At 37.0% G+C, this 22487-nt stretch overlaps 1 protein-coding gene across 1 annotated transcript; it reads right to left on the bottom strand.

The window, feature by feature from the left end:
* Positions 1–6410: 6410 nt before the first annotated feature.
* rwdd1 (RWD domain containing 1) lies at positions 6411–22432 on the bottom strand. The gene is made up of 7 exons (XM_039747607.1): positions 22010–22432; positions 17518–17583; positions 16773–16903; positions 12901–13038; positions 11609–11741; positions 6877–6939; positions 6411–6779 (listed from the first exon to the last, which is right to left on the bottom strand). The coding sequence occupies exons 1-7, from the start codon at positions 22080–22082 to the stop codon at positions 6664–6666; spliced, it is 720 nt and encodes a 239-aa protein (XP_039603541.1). The 5' UTR covers positions 22083–22432; the 3' UTR covers positions 6411–6663.
* Between the last annotated feature and the right edge of the window lie 55 nt (positions 22433–22487).

The following is a 22487-nucleotide window of genomic DNA, read 5'->3' as shown; positions in this document are numbered from 1 at the left end:
TTGTTTGCTTTAATTCGGACACATTGGCTGGTTTGTGAGTGTGAACAGGTTGTTTCAGGTCCTGCCACAGTATCTTTACAGGGTCCAAGTCAGGACTTTGACTAGGCCTCTCCAAAGCTTTTATTTTGTTCCTTCTGAGCCATTCAACTGTAGACTTTTTTTCATTTTTCCATTGCATAACTGAAGTACTCCACATCTCCAGGTCATGGAAAGATAACCAGACACTTAAGAATATTCTGTGTAGAAGTGCAGAATTCATGGTTTGTTCAGTAACAGCATGTCTTCCAGGACCTGAGGTAGCAAACCATCTACACATCATTACACTGCCACCCCCATGTCTTATCGTAGTCTTACTGTTGAACACTGTACAGTGTCACACACTTATGCATGGGGGACAGTTTATAGGCTCAAATAGTGTTATTTGTCAGCCAGACCAGGGGTTGGCACTTTTACCTGATGCTGTCTCCTCTTATTCCTCTGCAGCAATGACATCTCCACCGGTCCACCCACTGTTGACATCATCACTTCTGGCAAACCCTGCTGACATAATTTCCGGTACCCAGAATCCACCTTACTGCCACATCAGTTCCTGTTTCCCTGACTCCACCTCTTTCTCCTATCCACCACATTTATAGACCTGACTCGACCTGTTAGTCACTTCAGTTGTGAACTCCGCTTATGTGAAGACGCGTTTCTTTTCTTTTGCTGATTTTTCAGTATATGAGGTGGCCATCTCCACACCTTTTTCTGTCTGCTGCCTAATCTTTTTACCACAACAGTCAGATCTCAGATTATAGCAATTTGGTATAATAGAGCACAACTCCCCAAATGTTTTTTTTACATGAATTTCAATTCAGTGACTTCTGTTTTTTTACTTGAAAATTAAACAAAATAGTTTTGACACCGGTGAATATGTAGTGAGGAGTACTACATACTATGGACTTTGTCACCTTTTTCAATGATTTTGTACAGTAAGCTCTTACACAGGTGAATAGCTTTTCCGCAACTGGCTGTTTAGCTGAAGGTAGAAACTGCTACTTGGAATTCTCAGCATCCTACGTATGTTCATTTTGGGGAACCTTCAGTGGTATCTTAGCAGAGACAGTACATGTCACCAGCAGCATGCACAGCTACTCAATAAGTTCTGTAACAGGTAAGCAACTAGACAGACAGCTGTCCATTTAACTGAGGAGCAGAGCATAATTCCCAGTAGTGATGTCACCATACCAGAATTTCAAAGCTTTTTATTAAAGTATCTTCATTATTAAAATGAACAATATTGTGCACTGCGGTGGGTTGGCACCCTGCCTGGGATTGGTTCCTGCCTTGTGCCTTGTGTTGGCTGGGATTGGCTCCAGCAGACCCCTGTGACCCTGTGTTCGGATTCAGCGGGTTGGAAAATGGATGGATGGATAGACAATATTGTGCATTTGTTTGTATTATGTTCAAACATATATACAGTAAATACTAACAGTAAAAACCTTTTTAAAATACTGGTATAATGTATCTGTTAAGTAGTTACCTATGATTTAAGTAAACAGTTATTGGCATTCATAGATACCAAAATACAATACAGGACTTGTTATTTAATGTGTCAAAGAGGTGAGGATCCTCCCAATGTAACAGCAAATGAGGGGTTTATAATCTTGAGAGAATTTCGGCATAGAGTTTATAAAGAATGGTATGATCATAAACTATCTGCTTTATCTAGGTATGTGCACATTTTTAATTTATTTTGACACCTTCTGTCCACTGTGGTGAGCTGGCGCCCTGCCCGGGGTTTGTTTCCTGCATTGTGTTGGCTGGGATTGGCTCCACCAGACCCCCGTGACCCTGTAGTTAGGATATAGCGGGTTGGATAATGGATGGATGGGTCTTCTGTCCAGTAACTGAAAAATACAGCTTAAAATCCATACTAAGTATAAGAATCTAAACATTACTATACACTGCTCAAAAAAATAAGGGAACACTTAATCATCACAGTCTAACACCAAGTCAATTAAGCTTCAAAGATTTCAGTTTGTCCAGTTAGGAAGCATAAGCAATTGTGAATCAACTTTACTTGCTTTGGTGCCAATTAAAGTGGCAACAGGTGCACTGGAGAGGCAACAGCAAGACAAACCCCAAACAAGGAATGGTTTTGGAGGTGGTGGCCACAGGCAATTGCTCTCTCCTTACCCCACCTGACTGATTCTTCTGTAGTTTTGCATTTTGCTAGTGTCTTTGTCACTACTGGTAGCATGAGGTGGTACCAGCAGTTGATTCAGGTTGCACAAGTGTCCAGCTCCTTCAGGATGGCACATCCATATGTATTGTCGCAAGAAGGTTTGCTGTGTCTCCCAGCACAATCTCAGGAGCATGGAGGTGATACCAGGAGACGGGTCATTACACAAGCATGCCTGGACAAGGCCATGGGAGGGTATCAGCAGCATGTATATCACCAGTATGTGCTGCTCTGTGTGAGGAGGAACAGGAGGAGCCCTAAAAAATGACTTCCAGCTGGCTACTAGTGTGCATGTTTCTGATGAAACTATCAGAAACAGACTCCATGAGGGTGCCATGAAGGCCTAACATCCTCTAGTGGTACCTGTGCTCACAGCCCATCACCTTGTTGCCTTAACTGGTATTCACCAGAGAATACACAATTGGCAGCTCCAACATTGGTGCCCCATTCTCTTCATAGATAACAGCAAGTTCACATTGAGCACATTTGACAAATGTGGAAGAGTCTGGAGATGTTGTTTTGAATGATATACAGCCTGCAACATCACCCAGCATAATAGGTTTGGTGGTGGGTCGATGATGGTCTACTGGGGCATATCCTTGAAGGGTCACAGACCTCCAGGTACTAGGCAATGGTATCCTGACTGCTGTTAGGTATCAAGATTAAATTGTCAGAGCAATTGTCAGACCTTAATGGTGGTGTACTGGACCCTGGGTTCCTTCTGGTGCAGGGCAATACCTGGCCTCATGTGTAGACAGTTCCTGGTTGATGAAGGCATGATGCCACTGACTGGTCCACACATTCTCCAGACCTGAATCCAACTGGGAACCTCTGGGATGTTATGTCTTGGTGAGCACCACAGACTGTCCAAGAGCTTACTGATGCCCTGACCCAGGTCTGGGAGGGGACCCTACAGGATACCAACCGTTATCTCATCAGGAGCATGCTCACATGTTGTAATTAGTGCATACAAGCACATGGGGGCTTATACACACTACCATGTCACAATATGAATTACCGTGATAAAATTCACACAAGTTGGGTCAGCCTGTGATTTCAATTTTTGACTTTGATTTTTGGTGTGATGTTGAATTGATTTCCATTGACCAATGTTACATCATTTTGTCTTCAAAGAATTACGCAGTATTACTCAGTAAAGAGTTTTGATTTGAATATTTCACTCATCGTAATCCGATGTGTGATTTAAATGTTCTCTAATTTTTTGAAGCAATGTATATGTACTGTTGAATTAATGAATTCCAAGATCATTCAGGATATTTCTATTTAAATAAACTCTTTAAATCAACATGCTTTTTTGGTTAGTTTGTAATATTTTCTATTATAAGATTTATGTTTGCATCATTAGCTGGTTAACAAAAATATTTCAAATTTCATATATATGAAACTCATGATGCTTTAAATTTCTGTCCGTCCTTTTTAAAACTTTTACAGCTTCATGTGTAAAACTATAATTTCTAGCTTTAAATGAACCGTTTATTTCTGAACTGTGAACAGTCTTTGTTTGCATGTTTTCAATGTTTCTTATGTGAATGATCACATTTTATTACTTATACCTGTGTTCAAATCCAGAATTAGAAAATTACTTGGGCTGTTATTACCTGTGCTCAAAATATTTACTGCATACAGTAACTGTGAGGCAGCATTACATTCTTTAATGAACCATTCAGACACGACTTGTATTTTTTCTTACAGGTTATACTAAGAAGTGGTAATTTGCTTTCAAAAGCCAAACAAGTGACACAATTTTAGTGTGTACAGATTTGTATTTAGCAATGAAGCATGCAGTTGTATTTGTCCTTCTGTGTGTTTCGGCAATTACGCATCTCTATTAACAAGGCACATGTATTAATAGGAAGGTGTGCCTTGTCCTACAAAGCAATGAAACATTAACCTTTTTCTTAACAAATGAAGCAACTTATGTCATTGATGGTGCAGAAAAGCCAAATACCCACTTTGTTTGAGTACTGCATTGATGTTTCCATGACTTTGAACTGCAATTGAATTATTGAATTGTCATCAATGTACCCCTTGGGGTAATTTTTGGCAGGGTGGCCATTTCTGGGTAAATTCACCACTGTTCCAAATGTTTTCCATTTAGAGATAATGGCTATCACTGTGGTGCAGCAACTCCAAGTTCCAACAACTTTTCTGCTCCTCTCTTCTTGAATTTCTTTTGATGGAAGCATAGTGTTCTTCAAGAAGCCATCTGGTGATGACTAGTCTCATGGCCAGAGTTAATATATTATGAAGATTTTACTCAACAGGAATGGCTCCAGTCAGTCTGGCTGTGTTCAATCTAATATGTTTGGTCAGCTGTTTAAGTAACTAAAGCCAATGTTACATTACACAACTTCTAGTCATGCGCTATGTCAGACTTGCAGACTGCAGTTGTCAATCTTATTGTCAGACTATGGTAATTTAAACAACCAAAAAATCGTTGGACACATTGTATTTAGTGATCATGTACCGACTTTCCAGCAAAGTCATACTTGACCTTTTTTCTGACAATTAACAACAGGAAACATGATGGAGCTGGCGCTGTACAAAAGGTTAACAGGTATGGTGAGTTCACCTTTTTTCTTCTTTTTTCATTCCGTTGTGGTATGTAAAACATGAGATATCAGACAGACAAGTCTCTCATCCGTTTGTGAGGTCCTACTTCTCATTACTACATTATATGAATTGTACTTTTAGATGAGAATTCATTGGTTGTAGCTCTCATGCAACTCATAGCTCACTCCTATGACAAAAGACAAAATCAAATCTGTTTGACTGTATCAGAGTGAGACATTGGGCATGTCACATTATGCAACTGAGCCTTCGACTTATATTATGTGAATGAGGGCTACAACTGAAAATCAAGGGAAAAGTCACATAATGTGGTATTAGCCTAAAGGAATACCCTTTATCTAACATTATATTTTGTCCAAAGATCTGAAGCATCTTATTTTGACAAATATATAAAAATAAAGGATATCAGGGAGGAGGCAATAATATAACATTGCTGCCTGACAGCTCTATAGCTCTGGGTTTGTATCTTGACCGGTTTGTGTGAAATTTAAATATTCTCACTACATCTGACTTTATTTTCTTTCTTTTGTCTTGTAATAAATCTATCAAAAATAATGATATCTAATAATAATTAAATCACTAGTAGAAACGTATATAAATAAATTCATGATGATCAAAGGGAAGTTAGCTTTTTATGTTTGTGCATGACTCAATAGCATCAAAATTTCTACCTGTATTATTGGAATGAATGAGATCGAGAAACAAAACACCCAGAGTACATCTGTGAAATATGCTGTATTCCTCCCTCTGACCATAACAACTCAGAATGTGCAACAGCCTCATTTTGCAGTTAAAAATAAAACTTACAAACTTATACACACAATAATGACATGCTATGAATTGCACAACAATCCATCATTATATAATTCCATGTGATGAACTAACTTGCTTAGTGCCACAGATTGATATCTCTCTGTTATTAAAAAAAAAATCTTGGAAAGCTTGGAAGGAGACGTGATTTTCTTGGAGACACTAACGTCCCACGAGACAAGGCAGTGAAACAAAAGGACGGCGGGTGTACAGGCTTTTAAATGTTTGAAGCGCTGCGCCACATGCAGATCACACAGCACGGCAGCAGCAAGCCAGTAGCAATGAGGAGGTAAAAAAAAAGTATTTGCTTCCCATTGTATCACTGTTTAAGAGGGGATTTCGGAGGTGTGACCGTATCTCCTTAGTGTTTTTATTTTTTCACAATATACATCTTTTTTACGATTTGAATGTAAATGCTAAATGTTTCAAATTGTAATAATAGCTGCAATTTAGTATTAATAATCCTAAAACAAGGAAACAGCTTTTAGATTTTAACTAAACATTTAATATTGAGGAGTTTTACCTTCCAAGTGTAAAGGAACCACTTTTGATGCATTTCCCTCCAAACAGGAGTTTGAAAATAAAGTATAATATACATTGCACCTCTCATCCCCTCCTTACAGAGATGCACTTTGCGTTGAATTATCTAAAATCAGCAAAGAACTATTTCTTTGAAAATTGAAATCATATATAAAATATACTGTACAAAGCAAGGTAGTATTAGGTTTGTTTTGTCTTATAAAAAAAAGAAAAGTATGATTGACAGAAAACAATCTGCACATTGTCTGGATCAAGGCTCAGGTGAATCTTACCCTTTTATTTGAACAAACAAAAGCATGACTGTAATGGTTTATGTGTGAATGGACTAAAAGTAATATGTACAATGTATTAGTAAAGATCTATTTATTTGAATCTGTGGATCAAAAAATAAACAAGCATTAAAATAATTTCATGTTGGGTGAAGACACTGTAACCATGTATTTTTGTTTCCTGAATACAAAGTTAATAATTTGACACTGGCGTAAGTAACAAGCAAATTAGTCGTCTTCACTGTCTAGATTAGCAGGATTAAAATCTGGATCATCATCATCTTCTAATTCTAAATCATCCATGTCTTGGAATAAGGACTCATCCACTTCCACATTATTGCCAGCTACAAAGAAAAAAATAAAACAAAATCATAAATATGTGCACACTATACTCTTTACACTTAAAACAAACTTTAAAATTAAAGCATCTTATTTTCGTACCTTCTTCCAGAAATTTGATATCAGAAGTATCCAGATCATGGTCTCGCTCAAAAAGTTGCTTTCCTAATAAAAAGAGGAGTGTCAACATTACTTTGTTTACATGCCATTAAACTGTTAATTTCAAAAGGTGCCATGTTATGGTACAATGAAAAATATTGTGTCATACAATTGCTGCATCTCAGAAAATAAAAAATACTCAAAATATTACAAAAAAAGAGAAGAGTTTAGTGTCCATGGAATCTCTTTGATTAACTATTAGCTAATCTACCTCTATTATTAACAGTTGTTAAGGTTTCTGCTTTAAATACATGACACAATAGTACAGGGTATTTTTGGGAGTTTTTTTCTTGTCTTTTAAGGGAATCAATGCTCAGGGGCTGTCACAAAACATGGCTTGTTAAAAGCCCATTGGGTGATTTTGAGCTATATAACAAAAATTGTTGTTATAGCAAAAAAGTGCTTCCTTACACTCTTAAGTGTACGTTTCTTTAATTTTCCATATTTGATGGTGCCATCGCATATACAATTCACAGCTTAACAATACATTTTATTTATATAGACCTAAGCACCTAAATGCTTTTATACTGATGTTATCTTACAAAAAGCCATCATAAAAAAACTTTAACAGTAATATAAAAAAAAAATAAACACCAAGGAGAATATTTTTCTAAACTCAGTGTTGACTACATGCATTTTACTTTCTTTGAGTAAATGACAATTTCTTCCCTTGATGTTTCAATTTTAAGAAACAGAATTTAGCTGCTTACTAAGGTGATTTATAAAATGTGTCCTGAATAAACATCCTGAATAAAACAGTCGATTGAAAAAGGCAGCACAAAAAAAAAAAAAAGAGTTAAGACTATGCTGTTATGGCATAAAATGCAATCAGTGTTTCAGAGCTAGGATTGCTGTTTTATAAAAACTTCAAACTTTAAAAGTTCAAAGCTCAAGCTGTAGATTGAATTCAAAATAAACAGTAGTCTTTCAATGAAAGTTCTAAAAGCACATGCCAAATTTTGTGACCTTCCGAGCAGTTGTTTGTCTGTTATTGGTATCAGCTTCACAAATTATGAACTTTAAAAGTTCAAAGCCAAACAACTGGAATATGTACAAAAAGTAATCAGCTCTTAGGTCTGACATACAGGTGCTGGTCATAAAATTAGAATATCATGACAAAGTTGATTTATTTCAGTAATTCCATTTAAAAAGTGAAACTTGTATATTAGATTCATATATTACACACAGACTGATGTATTTCAAATGTTTATTTCTTTTAATTTTGATGATTATAACTGAAAACTAAAGTCCCAAATTCAATATCTCGGAAAATTAGAATATTGTGAAAAGGTTCAATATTGAAGACACCTGGTGCCACAATCTAATCAGCTAATTAACTCAAAACACCTGCAAAAGCCTTTAAATGGTCTCTCAGTCTAGTTCTGTAGGCTACATAATCATGGGGAAGACTGCTGACTTGACAGTTGTCCAAAAGACGACCATTGACACCTTGCACAAGGAGGGCAAGACACAAAAGGTCATTGCTAAAGAGGCTGGCTGTTCACAGAGCTCTGTGTCCAAGCACATTAATAGAGAGGTGAAGGGAAGGACAAGATGTGGTAGAAAAAGTGTACAAGCAATAGGGATAACCGCACCCTGGAGAGGATTGTGAAACAAAACCCATTCAAAACTGTGGGGGAGATTCACAAAGAGTGGACTGCAGCTGGAGTCAGTGCTTCAAGAACCACCATGCACAGACGTATGCAAGACATGGGTTTCAGCTGTCGCATTCCTTGTGTCAAACCACTCTTGAACAAGAGACCGCGTCAGAAGCGTCTCGCCTGGGCTAAAGACAAAACTGCTGCTGAGTGGTCCAAAGTTATGTTCTCTGATGAAAGTAAATTTTGCATTTCCTTTGGAAATCAAGGTCCCAGAGTCTGGAGGAAGAGAGGAGAGGCACAGAATCCACATTGCTTGAGGTCCAGTGTAAAGTTTCCACAGTCAGTGATGGTTTGGGGTGCCATGTCATCTGCTGGTGTTGGTCCATTGTGTTTTCTGAGGTCCAAGGTCAACGCAGCCATCTACCAGGAAGTTTTAGAGTACTTCATGCTTCCTGCTGCTGACAAACTTTATGGAGATGCAGATTTCATTTTCCAACAGGACCTGGCACCTGCCAAAGCTACCAGTACCTGGTTTAAGGACCATGGTATCCCCGTTCTTGATTGGCCAGCAAACTCGCCTGACCTTAACCCCATAGAATATCTATGGGGTATTGTGAAGAGGAAGATGCAATACGCCAGACCCAACAATTCAGAAGAGCTGAAGGCCACTATCAGAGCAACATGGGCTCTCATAACACCTGAGCAGTGCCACAGACTGATCGACTCCATGCCACGCCGCATTGCTGCAGTAATCCAGGCCAAAGGAGCCCCAACTAAATATTGAGTGCTGTACTTGCTCATACTTTTCATGTTCATATCTTTCAGTTGGCCAACATTTCTAAAAATCCTTTTTTTGCGTTGGTCTTAATTCATATTCTAATTTTCCGAGATACTGAATTTGGGACTTTCATTAGTTGTCAGTTATAATCATCAAAATTAAAAGAAATAAACATTTGAAATACATCAGTCTGTGTGTAATGAATGAATCTAATATACAAGTTTCAGTTTTTAAATGGAATTACTGAAATAAATCAACTTTGTCATGATATTCTAATTTTATGACCAGCACCTGTACATCATTGAATGCCTAGTCTCCAGTCTTTCTTTGACAGACTGTAGCTTTTAGACAGGAGTAGATGATTTCAGACAGTGCTCAAAGTCCTTTGGGTGTTTTGACCCTTAACTATAATGCCCTCCAGTTGGCAGAATGGTAATGGTGGCCAAATCACTGCCCATCAGCTCCTGGCCTCCCTTTTATGGCAGTGCCAACCACAGGCTTATACTGCTGTTTACCCCAGCATGAGAGCTGCTGTATTTCTATTTTTTTCATTTTGATCCCATAAGCATATTCCATGTCACTTCTGCTGGGAATCCTCTATATTTTGCCTTGACTGAGAATATCAAGACCTATCAATGCTTGCCTTCACATTCATGGACCAGTTCCTGGTGGCTTTCTTTTTCATGATCTTCACCTCATGGAGAACTTAATTCAATTACGATGCTCTCCCTCTTCCGCTCAGACCAGATGACCACATCCATCCTTAGGGATGTTTGAGCATCTGGGGTGGAACTGCAGATTCCTTGTGAGTTCCATCCTCATCTACCACTCCCTCTCCTAGACCTATGTAATCCAATTTATGGTTGCCAGCACTGGACACAAAGCAGGAAACAGCTCTGGACTCTGCACCAGTCAATAGTGGGGCCTTCTCACTCAAACCCACATTCATGCAGGGCCAATTTAGAATTGATAGTTAACCTAACATGCATGTCTTTTGGAATGTATAAGGAAAACTGAAATACCCTGAGGAAATCCCACACAGACACAAGGGAAAATGTCAATGTGGAGTCTGCACAAGATTTGGGCATGGAGTTTTGAATTTGAATCCAGGATTTTTAATCTGTGTGGCAACAACATTTAAACAATGAGGCACTGTGCTACTTTCCCCTGTTACTTCCGTATACATGAATAATCAAGCAGCGTGTGCTACCAAGAGGCAGGATTTATCATTTATTGATTCGCCCTTTTTTCTTCAATGATATACTTGCTACCTTACATCGAAGTTTTCACACTATGAGTACAACTTACATATTTTCCCTTACAAAACATTGATTATGATGAAAACAATTCATTATGTCAAAGCAGCGTGTTTTCTTGAAATTCACTAAATGAAAAACAACTCTTTTAAATGCACCATATGATTTGCTAACACATCTGCCAACATCTAAGGTTACTGGTCTTTTATCTAATTAAAATATACAGAGAAGTAATCTACAGTAGTATGCAAATATCTATGTTAGGAGCACAGTGATGCAGTGGTTTGTACTGCTGCCTCAAACATCCAGGTTATCCAGATAAAGTGTGGCGTGAGTACATTATTGTGTGTCCACATAGATTATTCTCGGGATACCACAGGTGCAATGTGAGTAAGTACAAATATGTCCTGAAAAGGCCACAACCCATGACCAAGAAATGGATTAAGCAGGTTTGATAATAGAAAGATCATTGTCCTGGAGGGCTGCAGTGGCTTTGCAGAGGAGAGGAGATGAGCATATTGGGAGAAGGATGCTAAGGACAGAGCTGCCAGGGAACAGGAAAAGAGGAAGGCCTAAGCAAAGGTTTATGGATGTGGTGAGGGAGGACAAGCAGGTGGTGGGTGTAACAGAACAAGATGCAGAGGACAGGAAGATATGGAAGAAGATGATCCGCTGTGGCAACCCCTAACAGGAGCAGCCAAAAGAAGAAAGGAAAGATTAGAAACTGAGAAACTCTACATAACCCACCCTGTAATGTGAATAAGGGTTTTAATTTTAAACTCATACAATACTTGCAAATAAAACAAATAATAATCAAAGTAAAGAGACTATATTTATTAACAGTTCTGTGAATTATGATTTGATGCATACTGTTCTACATCACAGAAACTGGGATCACAGAGTGGAAATAAATGACTGTACAGATAATGTAGTGAAAACAAAGCTAAAGAGAGATCACCACTACATAATATTATGGAATTCCATAAATTGTAGAGGGAAAAACAACATTCACTGAAATTTCAAAAACTGTTTTCACATACCAGTAAGCTTGCATTTTCCAGACTGCTCTTCTTCTTTTTGACTTTTCCTTTTCAGCTCAAACATCTCAAGTTCAAATTTAGCTTTCCAGGAAAGAAAGTTTTCAATATTAACTGGAGTTCCATGGAATACCACCTACAACAGAAAACATGTTTTATTAACAGCAAATTTACTTACTGTGGATTTTGATATAATGTATCTTCAACATAAATGTAACAAAATGCTGAATAATTATATGTACTATTTTCTTGGGATATTTTTAAACAATTGTTAACACAGCATACTTTGTAATCTTCTACTCATTATCCCACTGTAAAAAAACACAGTGTGCAAATTAGTAATGTAAGCACATTTTGAACAAGTTGAATAACTGGGTTTCTGCTACCGACAGGCAAATAATTTAATGCATGTTGTGCATCTTAATCAAACTTCAAAGTAATTCCTATGAAACAAGGTACCATGAAGCAGCTCGGTTCTAAAAATGCTGAAGATTCCTATAGTTCTTTTTTCTCTTAGTTTAACTTTTAAATGAATTGATTAAAAATGCTATATGTGAACAAGGTTTATTGAGCAGATATTCAGCATAGCATTGCAAATGAACAGGACACTAAATATTAATAGAAGATCATGACTGCCACCTAGTGTTCAGTTTCCAGCAAATAAATTAAAATTGTGTATTGACACAAAATATGATTGAGGAATGGACTAACTCTGCAAAGATCACAGTATCCTCGACAAAGTCAAGATCAGTAAATCTGTCTTCACCAACAGATACTTCACAGTCGCAGGACCCCACGACCCTGCCCAACCCCAGTTCATGCAAGTACTGAACAGAGCAGGAGCAAGGACACAGTAGTATTCTGACGAACCCCAGAATCAACTGGGAAAAAAAGCAGAGGTTCCCCCTCCACTCTGCACAGCACTCACAGTACCAGTTTACAGGCCGGCCACAATATACAGCAACCTTGAAGGGAGCAAAAATACACAGTAGTAAAAAGTATTTAATGGCTTACTGTAAGTACGCCACAGAGGAAAGCTTCTGGAAACATATTTATTCTGATAAGTTCAAATAAAAATGCTTTATAAATCTTCCTCTCTCTTTCTCTCTTACATCCTGATACAATAATTTCACAAACTGCTTTACATTTGTAAATTCATTAGTCAATAGTATCTTTTGCTGTAGTATCATACATTTCTTTGCTTAATCACCATTGATAATTGTACTATGTTAAAAACTTGTATTTTACTTTTTAGGATAGGTACATATAATAAAGTCCCTATGTTTTTTACAAACCTTTTCAGCTTCCTCTGCTTCCTTCTCTTTTCGTTTCTTTTCTTCCTCCCATCGATTTTTTATCTGATCTACTATTTCATTTAATTTCTCCTGCACTGCAGTTACAAGTGTAAAAATCATTACCATACTTTGTTTTATCTATAAAAAAAAAGAAAAAAAAAAGAGAGATTTAATAGAATAGGAAGAAGAATGTTGGCTTTAAATACACAGTACAAGTTATTTTTCTTTCTCATTTAATTACATCCATCCATCCATTTTCCAACCCGCTGAATCCAAACACAGGGTCACAGGGTTCTGCTGGAGCCAATCCCAGCCAACACAGGGCACAAGGCAGGAACCAATCCTGGGCAGGGTGCCAACCCACCACAGGACACACACAAACACACCCACACACCAAGCACACACAAGGGCCAATTTAGAATCGGCAATCCACCTAACCTGCATGTCTTTGGACTGTGGGAGGAAACCGGAGTACCCGGAGGAAACCCACGCAGACACGGGGAGAACATGCAAACTCCACGCAGGGAGGACCCGGGAAGCGAACCCACATCTCCTTACTGCGAGGCAGCAGCGCTACCACTGCGCCACCGTGCCGCCCCTCATTTAATTACATTGTAATTATATTTAAAAATAAACATTTAAAGCCTACAAAGATAACTTGAATCAAGCTTAAATGTCTACATGGTAGCATTGGGCCACAGTAATTTATTGATATTGCACTACTAGTATGTACTGCGTTAAAAATCTCTCTTGCTATACATATACTTGATGATAATACTCATGCACATAAACAAAAACATTTTTGCCATATCTCTGCACAGCATCTATTTCAAGTACAACTACTGTTTTGCATATTGAACAAGTTCCAGTTTCAAACATCTTTTGGAATATGTCCAAAAAAATCATGGGCACAATTGCCAACCTGGCTCATAAATTTGAAGCATTTTGTAGAAATTGTATAACATACCATTTTATTTCAAAGCACTGAAATGTGATTTTTTTTTTTTACCCAATGTGACATTGTTTCATATTACAAAAAATGCCACTAAAGGAAATATGTTAATAACACTGAAAATGCTCCAATTTTTTAACAGGTTATTCGGGCGACGCTAGTGATCAGGATTTTGACTAGGCCATTGTAGTACATTAACTTGTTAGTTAAGTCAAGGTTAGTCTAGCCTTGTAATTAGGATTACTGTCCTGCTGGAAGAGTTCTGAAAAAGGCTATCATGCAGTATTTTCCACAAAGGCAAAATTCCTGCTTTGGAAAAACAACCTCATACCATAATGCTATCACCAGCCACATAAGAGTTCTTAATAAAATTGACCAGAGCATCTTTACTCGAGTCTCAATTTCTAAAAACTGTAGTTCCTTCAAAGCGAATGTTGTCCTCTATATGGCTTAGCTCACAAGTCACCATATCTTGAACAACATTTTCTAGGTAGCACTGGGGTGGTCTAACATCACTTCCACTTCCTGATAATTGAATCAATAGTGTCAACTGGGACAACCAAACACCTAGATATCACTGTGTACTCTTTGCATAACTTACGCATCTATTATTTTATCTCTATTTTTTTTTTTGCAATGCTCTTTAGCCTTCATTTTCACAACTATCCTTCAGATTCACAACCTGAGTAATGATCCCTTATGGGGGTTTTAATTCAGAAAATGTGGCAGGTATTTTAATGACTCACTGGTGTAGGCCAGCTGTAAGGCAACTGTATGCTCAATAAGCAATTGTGTTTCACCTGCGTAAATTTACAGCTTACTCAACACAATAATGGAATATTTATAGTAACAGCAGATTTCCTTTCTTTTTTGTCTTATGATTTTTATAACAACGCCACACTAAAAAATACATTTTAAGAGCTTTGAAATAAAATGAATATAGAGATCAAAATTTCACTTTTATAATGCGGTAAAATTAAGAGGATTAATCTGAATGCTTTTTCAAGGCTCTGTGTAACATACTATTTATCAAGCATGATTAAAATAGTTACCACTTCAAACTGAAGTTCGTATTTGTTTAAATAATTAAAGCTACAAATACAGAAACACAAAAAATAAAAATGGCAATTGTTTTTTCATAAAACATTTCAAGACAATAAAATGTCTCCACTGTCATATACAGAAAAAACTCATGACAATTTATGGAAAACCAGCGTTGTCTCAGTGTTTACAGGAAAGAGACTTAGAAAATGCATCACAAACAGCAGATGAACATTAATTGTTTGAGATAAACATTATAACATCTTTAATAACTTATATAATGTTTCAAGAAATATAATAGAGCCTTTTGTGAACTAAATCACAGGACGTACAATTTAAAGAATGTACTTCCATAGCCTCCTTTAATGGTGCAAACCAGATATCTCATTGTTTCATGTGATTAAAAGATAGTATTAATGTGTCAAAGTCCACAGCATAAATTAGTATACACAAATGGCAAAGGAAGTCACTTCTGCACATCTGAAATACTAGAACACACTCACTATACTAAATGCAATACTGCAACTTGCACATCAACTGAACAGACGAGTGGCTAATGTCACCTATTTGGCTCTAAACTTCAGTTTATGTCTTAATCAATGAGAAACCTGCATTAATAATGATGTCTTGGAGTCAAAGAACTGAAGAGGACTTGGACCGGAAACACACCATAGAGAACAGGTCCAATAATGGAACAATGTGTGTCCTGTCTACTAGTATTACTTTGAGACAACACCATAATTAGCAGGGACAAAATGATCATCTAGGGCACAGGTGGGCAAAGTCAGTCTAGGAAGGCTGCAGTGGTTGCAGGTTTTTGTTCCAACCCAGCTGCTTAATTGAAAATCAATCCTTGTCAATTATTTAATTTCATAGCTTGCTAGTGCTTTAACTTTGCCATTTCAACTCATTCTCATATCCTAGAATTTTTTTCCTTTCTAAGGATACCATCCAAATGATTTGAAGTCTAAAACAGACGAGTTATTTTCAGTACTTTACTTTTTTCTCTTCACTTTCCTTCCAAGTATTTAATTAAACCCAATAGTGCACGATAAACACACACAGGTGTAAATGGAAACAAGCTAAATGGAGGAATGCTAGTTCCTTTTGTCATTTGCATCTGATTGCTAATTAGGAGCAATTAAAGACCAAAACTACAGCTGTTTAAGATGAAAATAAACAATAAGGGTTCAAAATCTTAACGAGTGAGACAACTACAGTGATGCAGACGTGTTACTTGAGCAATAAGTGCTCCTTATTAAGCAATTGGGTTGGAACAAAAACCTGCAGCCACTGCAGCCCTCCAGGACTGAATCTGCCCACACCTGATCTAGGGGATAATGTCATCTGTATAAGGATCTCGCAAGGAAAGATGCCATAACACAATTCTTGTGTAATAAATTCTGTGCCATAATAAAGGATCCCAACTACCTTAGAAATGAACTGTTCTTAAGGCTGGTCATACCATAGCATCATACTTCATACCGCCACGTTTCGAAATACTGTTATTAAGAAATATTGTTTTCCTCTAGGCTACATGTATCATGAATAGCTGAAACTAAAGTGATCATATGTCTTATCTACCTTCACCATGAGTGATGAATGTTGTATTTTTGCACAGCAGGCTATATACACTGTTATCTACTGTTGTATCTTTGATACTGCAAGGTACCATATGCATAACTTATGGTAGCTGTACTTACCCTTTCATTAGTTGAAGTCTTTTGTTCTACTTACTTATTTTCAAGAGACCAAGTTTAAATAATTATTTCAATGTAATTGTAACTAACATTAAATAAAACAGTTACAACCAACATTTTATTCTTTATCTATTACTACAATATTTCTAACCAGCAGAATGTCAGAACTGTCTTATTACCTGTTGCTGTATTAACGTCAAAATTTCTGCTATGTCCCTGTCTTCCAAATTTTCTTGACTGAAAATTTCATAAAGAGGAGGTTCATCTGGATATTTCTGTACATATGTAAACTTGAAAGTTGCTTGAACAGCTGAAAGGAATTGTACAATTGTAATTAATATCAGAATTGCATTATTTTATAAAAGCAAAAGAAATAAAGGTATTTGTATCCCAGGAAATATTAGGATAGTACATTCTCTTTTCTCTCAGCTGAAGTATGGTAACATTGATATTTGCAATCAATAAAAAATTTGAATGAATGAACCAAAGGACTCAATGATCAACAATGTTTGCATATTGTTGTGAATTCAGTTTCAGCAACTGTCATTAACACTTTTGTATTTGCTTAAAAACAGACATGTGAATCCCGAATTGTAATAACTTCACAAAATAAGAACAGAAAAATCACTATTAAAAATTGATCTTAAAGCTAGTATCAATGAGAATAATACAACTATCAACCACAGTGTTTACCCAACACCAGAGGCACAGGTTGTGATTAAATAATTAAATCATTCATAAACAGATAATTTCTCAAGTAAAAATCAAATGAACAGTTACATTTACAGTATATTGTATTATAGTGAATTGTGTCAAAAATAACATCACTCAGTAACCATTTAAAGCAGACTCAGAAAAAAAAGAAAGAAGAGGTGAATGGAAAAAATAGTAATGCAGAGCCAACAGAAGGTAGTTTTTACTTACTTTCATCATTTTCCCCTGCTTCAGAAGTTACAGTAATTGTGAAGCTAGCTGGACTTTCTGACAACACTTGAGGAAAAAAAAAAAGATTAAGAATTTTAGAAACAATAAATGTTGACTTTATATAATGAACTCTGAAGTTATCTTGACCATAATTTTCTCGTACTGTACAAGGCAATGCACAGTACAGTGATTTAGAAACATCATATCTGAAAAAAGCAGTTTACAAGTTCAGAATGTTAGAGTGAAGCTAGATAATTTTATAGCAATACAACTTCTGAAAGTATTAAGACTGGAGATGGTCCCTCAATCCCCTCTCAACCACAGCACGAAGCATACAGGTATATGTTTAATAGTGTAAGTAAGGTACATATATTCTAGAAAATGTACATGATGTATAATCCTTTCCTGCAGAAATCACTGTAACACAGTCAAAAATATCAAAATTAGAACATATCTATGAGGCATGCTATGGATATTAAATGAAGAAGTTACACTCTGTAAACTACTAAAGAAAGAAAACTGAAGGTTTATTTCCAAAATGGATAACCAACTTAACATTTTACATTAAATGTATTTAACAATAATTACTTATTCACATTAGATCTGTTTATCTTACAAATCACCAAAACAATTACACATTACTTTATGAAAAATAATTGTACCATGTGAATTAGTAAATTACATTATAGTAATATTAGTACTAGCAATTTTCTGGATGTTAAAAGTACTTTCAACTACACACTATCATTTTTCAACACAGCACAACAATCATTCAAAGGTTAATACAAACAATGAATACAGGTAGAGGCCTATAAACACATCTGACCTCCTTAAGATATCCTTAATCCTTAAGGTATTAAAAAGTAGTATGGAGACAGTGTAGTGCACTGATTAATGCTACTGCCTCACAACTATATGAGAAGTCTGCAGTCTGTGGAGTATTCAGTGTTTTTGAAACATGTAAAAGTCAGTATAATGGCAAATGCAAGTTTGTTCTGTGATGGTGCGTCACTCTATTCCTTTCTGCATCTGTGAACTTTGTAAGCAGGCCAGGAAGTTGTTGGATAGAGGCTTTATTTCTTTCACTGCTCATTTTACTCCCTGTAGTTATTAAAGGAAGCACCTGTGTTCCATCATCATTTTGCTAAGTTACACTGAAACATGTCATCATTCTGTGTATAAGTGTACAATAGAGAAATAAGTGCTCTCAATTATTATTTAGTTTGGATTTTTCAGTGGCTACATGCAAGATACAGGGCACAATAGCTGAAATCCCATTGACATAGTACTATCAACCAGTAGAAATACTAGTATTTAACCTTCATCTTTGTGTACACCAGGTAAAATTAAATATATATTCTTGAAGTGTGAGCAATGATCTTTCTGTTTTGACATCATTCTTTGAGTTTTAAGTGATTTAATGTATTCTGAAGGTTGAGACAGTGGTGACAGTTTGGCCAGCATTTTTAAACACCATGATGTGATATGTCATCATCCTTCACTAACATTTTTTTGAAGATGTTACAAAGGGCAAAACAGTCCTCCTTACTTCAACACTGATACTGTGACTTAATAAATCCAACTTTCTATTTTCTTTTATAGCCTTCAAATTGACCAGGAAAGAACTTAATGGTTATGTTAGCATGGCACCGGAAGTACTCTCGGGTCGGTTTTTAAAAACAGACTCATCAACCCTACCTAAGGGTGTCTGGAGTTGGGAATGGAAGTGATGGCAAAGATTTACTTGGGAAAGAAAAACATGGAGAAGAGAATGGAACTGGAGAATAAGTTGGAAAGAGCTTCACAATGAATTTATTTATAGTGGAAAGCAAGGAAATAGATTTTTTTTTAAACAAACTATGGCTTTATGGTAATTCACATGCTCCTCGGGAGACATAAAATCTAAGTTTCCTATTGAGAAATTTAACATGAGCACATACACCAAAATTGACCAAATTGTTAGAAATCAATACTACCTAAATTTGCAGAGTTGTGCTGTTACACTGATCTTTCAACTCATTCAATAATTTAAATTAATAAGAATAAGAAAACACGAACACCTAGAAATTACATTTTTGTGAACAAATTACATTAACTAGATTCTGAAGTTCAGGGGGAAAAAAAATTTTTTTTGTCAGTTTCTTTTTAGTGCAGACTGATAACAAATCAAAACTGACAAAGTGGTATGCAAGATAAAACAAATTAGAACTTCAAAAATCCCTGAGCACATAAAACTAGCTTTATTCTGGGTTTGGGGTTGGTTTAATGGCATCCCAAATTTGCCACTATATAAAAATACTTAGAGAATAAAGAAAAGAGTGTTCTTTCAGCTTGATGCTGGCCAGGTTAAAAAAGTTAAAAAGCCACATCTCTTTAGTAAACTCTGGCAAGGGTTTTCAAACCACCATCCCACCAAATTCAGCAAAAGAGGTGGCCAAAGGAAGTTCGGGGAAGTCTCCAAGAGACCCAGGATAATTTCAAGATATTTAGAAGGAAGTCTTGTCACTGATAACGTCAAAGTGTAGGAGTCAACCATCTGAAAAAGACCGCAGAATATTTTGCTAATAGCAACATAAGGAAAAAGTCTCTGTCCTCCAAAACGGATAAAAAAAAACAAAAAAACCCATAATACATGTGTACACCTGAAGTATGGTAGACAGCACCTAAGAGAAAAAAAGGACTAGTGGAACAATGTGCTCTGGATGGATAAGATAAAGTTAGAGGTGTTTGGCCACAATACCAAATGTCTTGTCTGACTAAAACACCCTCATACAAGCTGTAAAGTGTGGTGGAAGCATTATAGTTTGTGGCTACTTTCCTGCTACAGGACCTGGCCAGCTTGCCAGACTCAGTTCAACACTGTGCCATAGACTGTAAATATAAGCGAACCTTGCCACAATCAATGACCCATAACACTCAAAACAAATCCACAAAATAATACTTCAAAAATATTAAATTGAGGGTTATAGAAAAGTTAGAGTGGAGTTCTTACCTCCACATAAATACCATGGGGGGACTTGAAATGGGCAGTATATGCAAGAAAGCTGTCAAAACATGACACAGTTGAAGGGAGATGACTGACACACAATTGGAAGAACTGCTCGTTACTTATGTTTTCACATCAGTCAGTCAGTCATTCAAGCACACACTAGGGACAATTTAGGATCGCCAATGCACCTAACTGGCATGTCTTTGGACTGTGGGAGGAAACCCACGCAGACATGGGGAGAACATGCAAACATCACGCAGGGAGGACCCAGAAAGCGAACCCAGGTCTCCTAACTGTGAGGCACCGTACAGTAAATACCACCCCAGGGAGAAGCAAAGAATACAACTGATTCCAAGTTTTGCTTTTTTTTTTTTTACTGGATCAAAGGCAGGTTATGTGACTTGTTCAAGGTTACATATACCAGAGATGGAACAGAAATGTCAAACCTATAGTTTACAGACCAGCTCCTTTACCTGCCTGTTCAATGTGATCATGTACAGTATATTTAATCATTTTGATTTCAAATATTGAGGAGTAGAAACATACTACATAGGATCCTTAAAGGAAAGCAATTGCATCTGGTCCATATGTAGAGAAAGCTATTGTTAAATTATCAGAGCTTGGTAAAATGAATTACTAGCTGCTACTTAAATCATATTATACAGATATGCTGAATGTATTACAGGAAACATAGTTGATGCGGCTGTTGCAGGACATACAGATACAGAAGACTTGAGTAGAAAATCCAGGCCTGGTTACTAGCTTCACTCTTGATACAGTTTTCTTATTATTAACCTCAACCCCCAAAATGACTGTTTTCTGGCAATTACAAATTGGCCAGAAATAAATGAATGTCAGCGTACCCTGTGATGAAGGCTTGTTTCTTTTTTGCACCCAATAAGCCTAAATTTAGCACAATCAGAAAAACAAATAAGCAAGCTTTTGTATTTGCAAATATCAACAATGACAACCACTTCTTGTCCCCTATTAAAGAAAAGTATTAATATTAGGCAGGCAGATTGCACAGGCACAGTGGCGAGTTCAAATCCAACTACCGACACCGTGTGACCATGAGCAAGACACTTTACGGTACCTGCCCGTGCTCCAGCTGAAGATGATATCTTTCAAATTTTATTAGCATTACCGCAGAACAGTAATAAAGTTATGGTAACAAACATATTTAAGACATAATATAAGCAACGATAACAGTATATCGTAAAGAATGCTGCTTTGCAGTTTAGTAGAGCCACTAATGAACGGGATACCCTGCAACCCATCACCATTTGTAACAGTAAAACTTCTCTCAGAGTTCATAAGCTTGGCATTACTCACAGGAAAGTGAACGATGCTGTCTAATGTATCATAAACTTCAATTTGTTATATTTTTACGCCAAAGTAAGTAGATTTAAGTGCAGGGCGGAGTGAAAGCCGTCCGGACAGTCGCCGGAGATGTGGCACGTTGAGACACTTCACTGTTGAGTACAAATTAGCCCAGGCTCTTACCTGTAAATGAATCTGGATAAATGGCCTCCAGTGCCTCTAACTCGTTCTTCTGCTCCTCTCCGTAATCTGTCATTTTCTGTCACGATGTTCCATTGATCCCTGTATTGAAACGCGACCACTGAAGCAACAGTCACGCCACAGAAAGGAAAAAACGAGGGGGCCTCTGTGAGTTCGACTTATCGATAATCACGAAACAGGCCTTCTGGACTCGGGGTTTTCGCGACTACAAATGTGGCACTGCCGGCACTAGTTTCATCTTCATTCTTTACAATGGTAATTCTTCAACTACTGTGGTGAAAGAATACCTCCGTGTATCATCAGCCCAGGCTAGTAGGACTGTTAACTATTTCCTCTAAACATTCCGGAGAGCACCAATATCGACTGCTCGTTAATTGACGAGTTAGGGCTACATAGAGTGAGCACACTCCCAGGATGAGAAAGAGTTTCTGAAGCTGCGCAGCCTGCGCTGAATGGTCAC

This window comes from Polypterus senegalus, chromosome 3, assembly GCF_016835505.1.
Source record: "Polypterus senegalus isolate Bchr_013 chromosome 3, ASM1683550v1, whole genome shotgun sequence".
NCBI classification, from domain to species: Eukaryota; Metazoa; Chordata; class Cladistia; order Polypteriformes; family Polypteridae; genus Polypterus; species Polypterus senegalus.
This window is presented reverse-complemented; position numbering and strand designations above follow the sequence as displayed.

Coding starts and splice junctions, on each gene's coding strand:
- rwdd1 (XM_039747607.1), bottom strand. CDS start 22,082: ATGACAGATTACGGAGAGGAGCAGAAGAACGAGTTAGAGGCACTGGAG. Junction 13,039..16,772: donor TGACGTTAATACAGCAACAG/GTAATAAGACAG, acceptor TTTTTTTTATAG/ATAAAACAAAGTATGGTAAT. Junction 11,742..12,900: donor AAGCAGAGGAAGCTGAAAAG/GTTTGTAAAAAA, acceptor TTTCTGTTGTAG/GTGGTATTCCATGGAACTCC.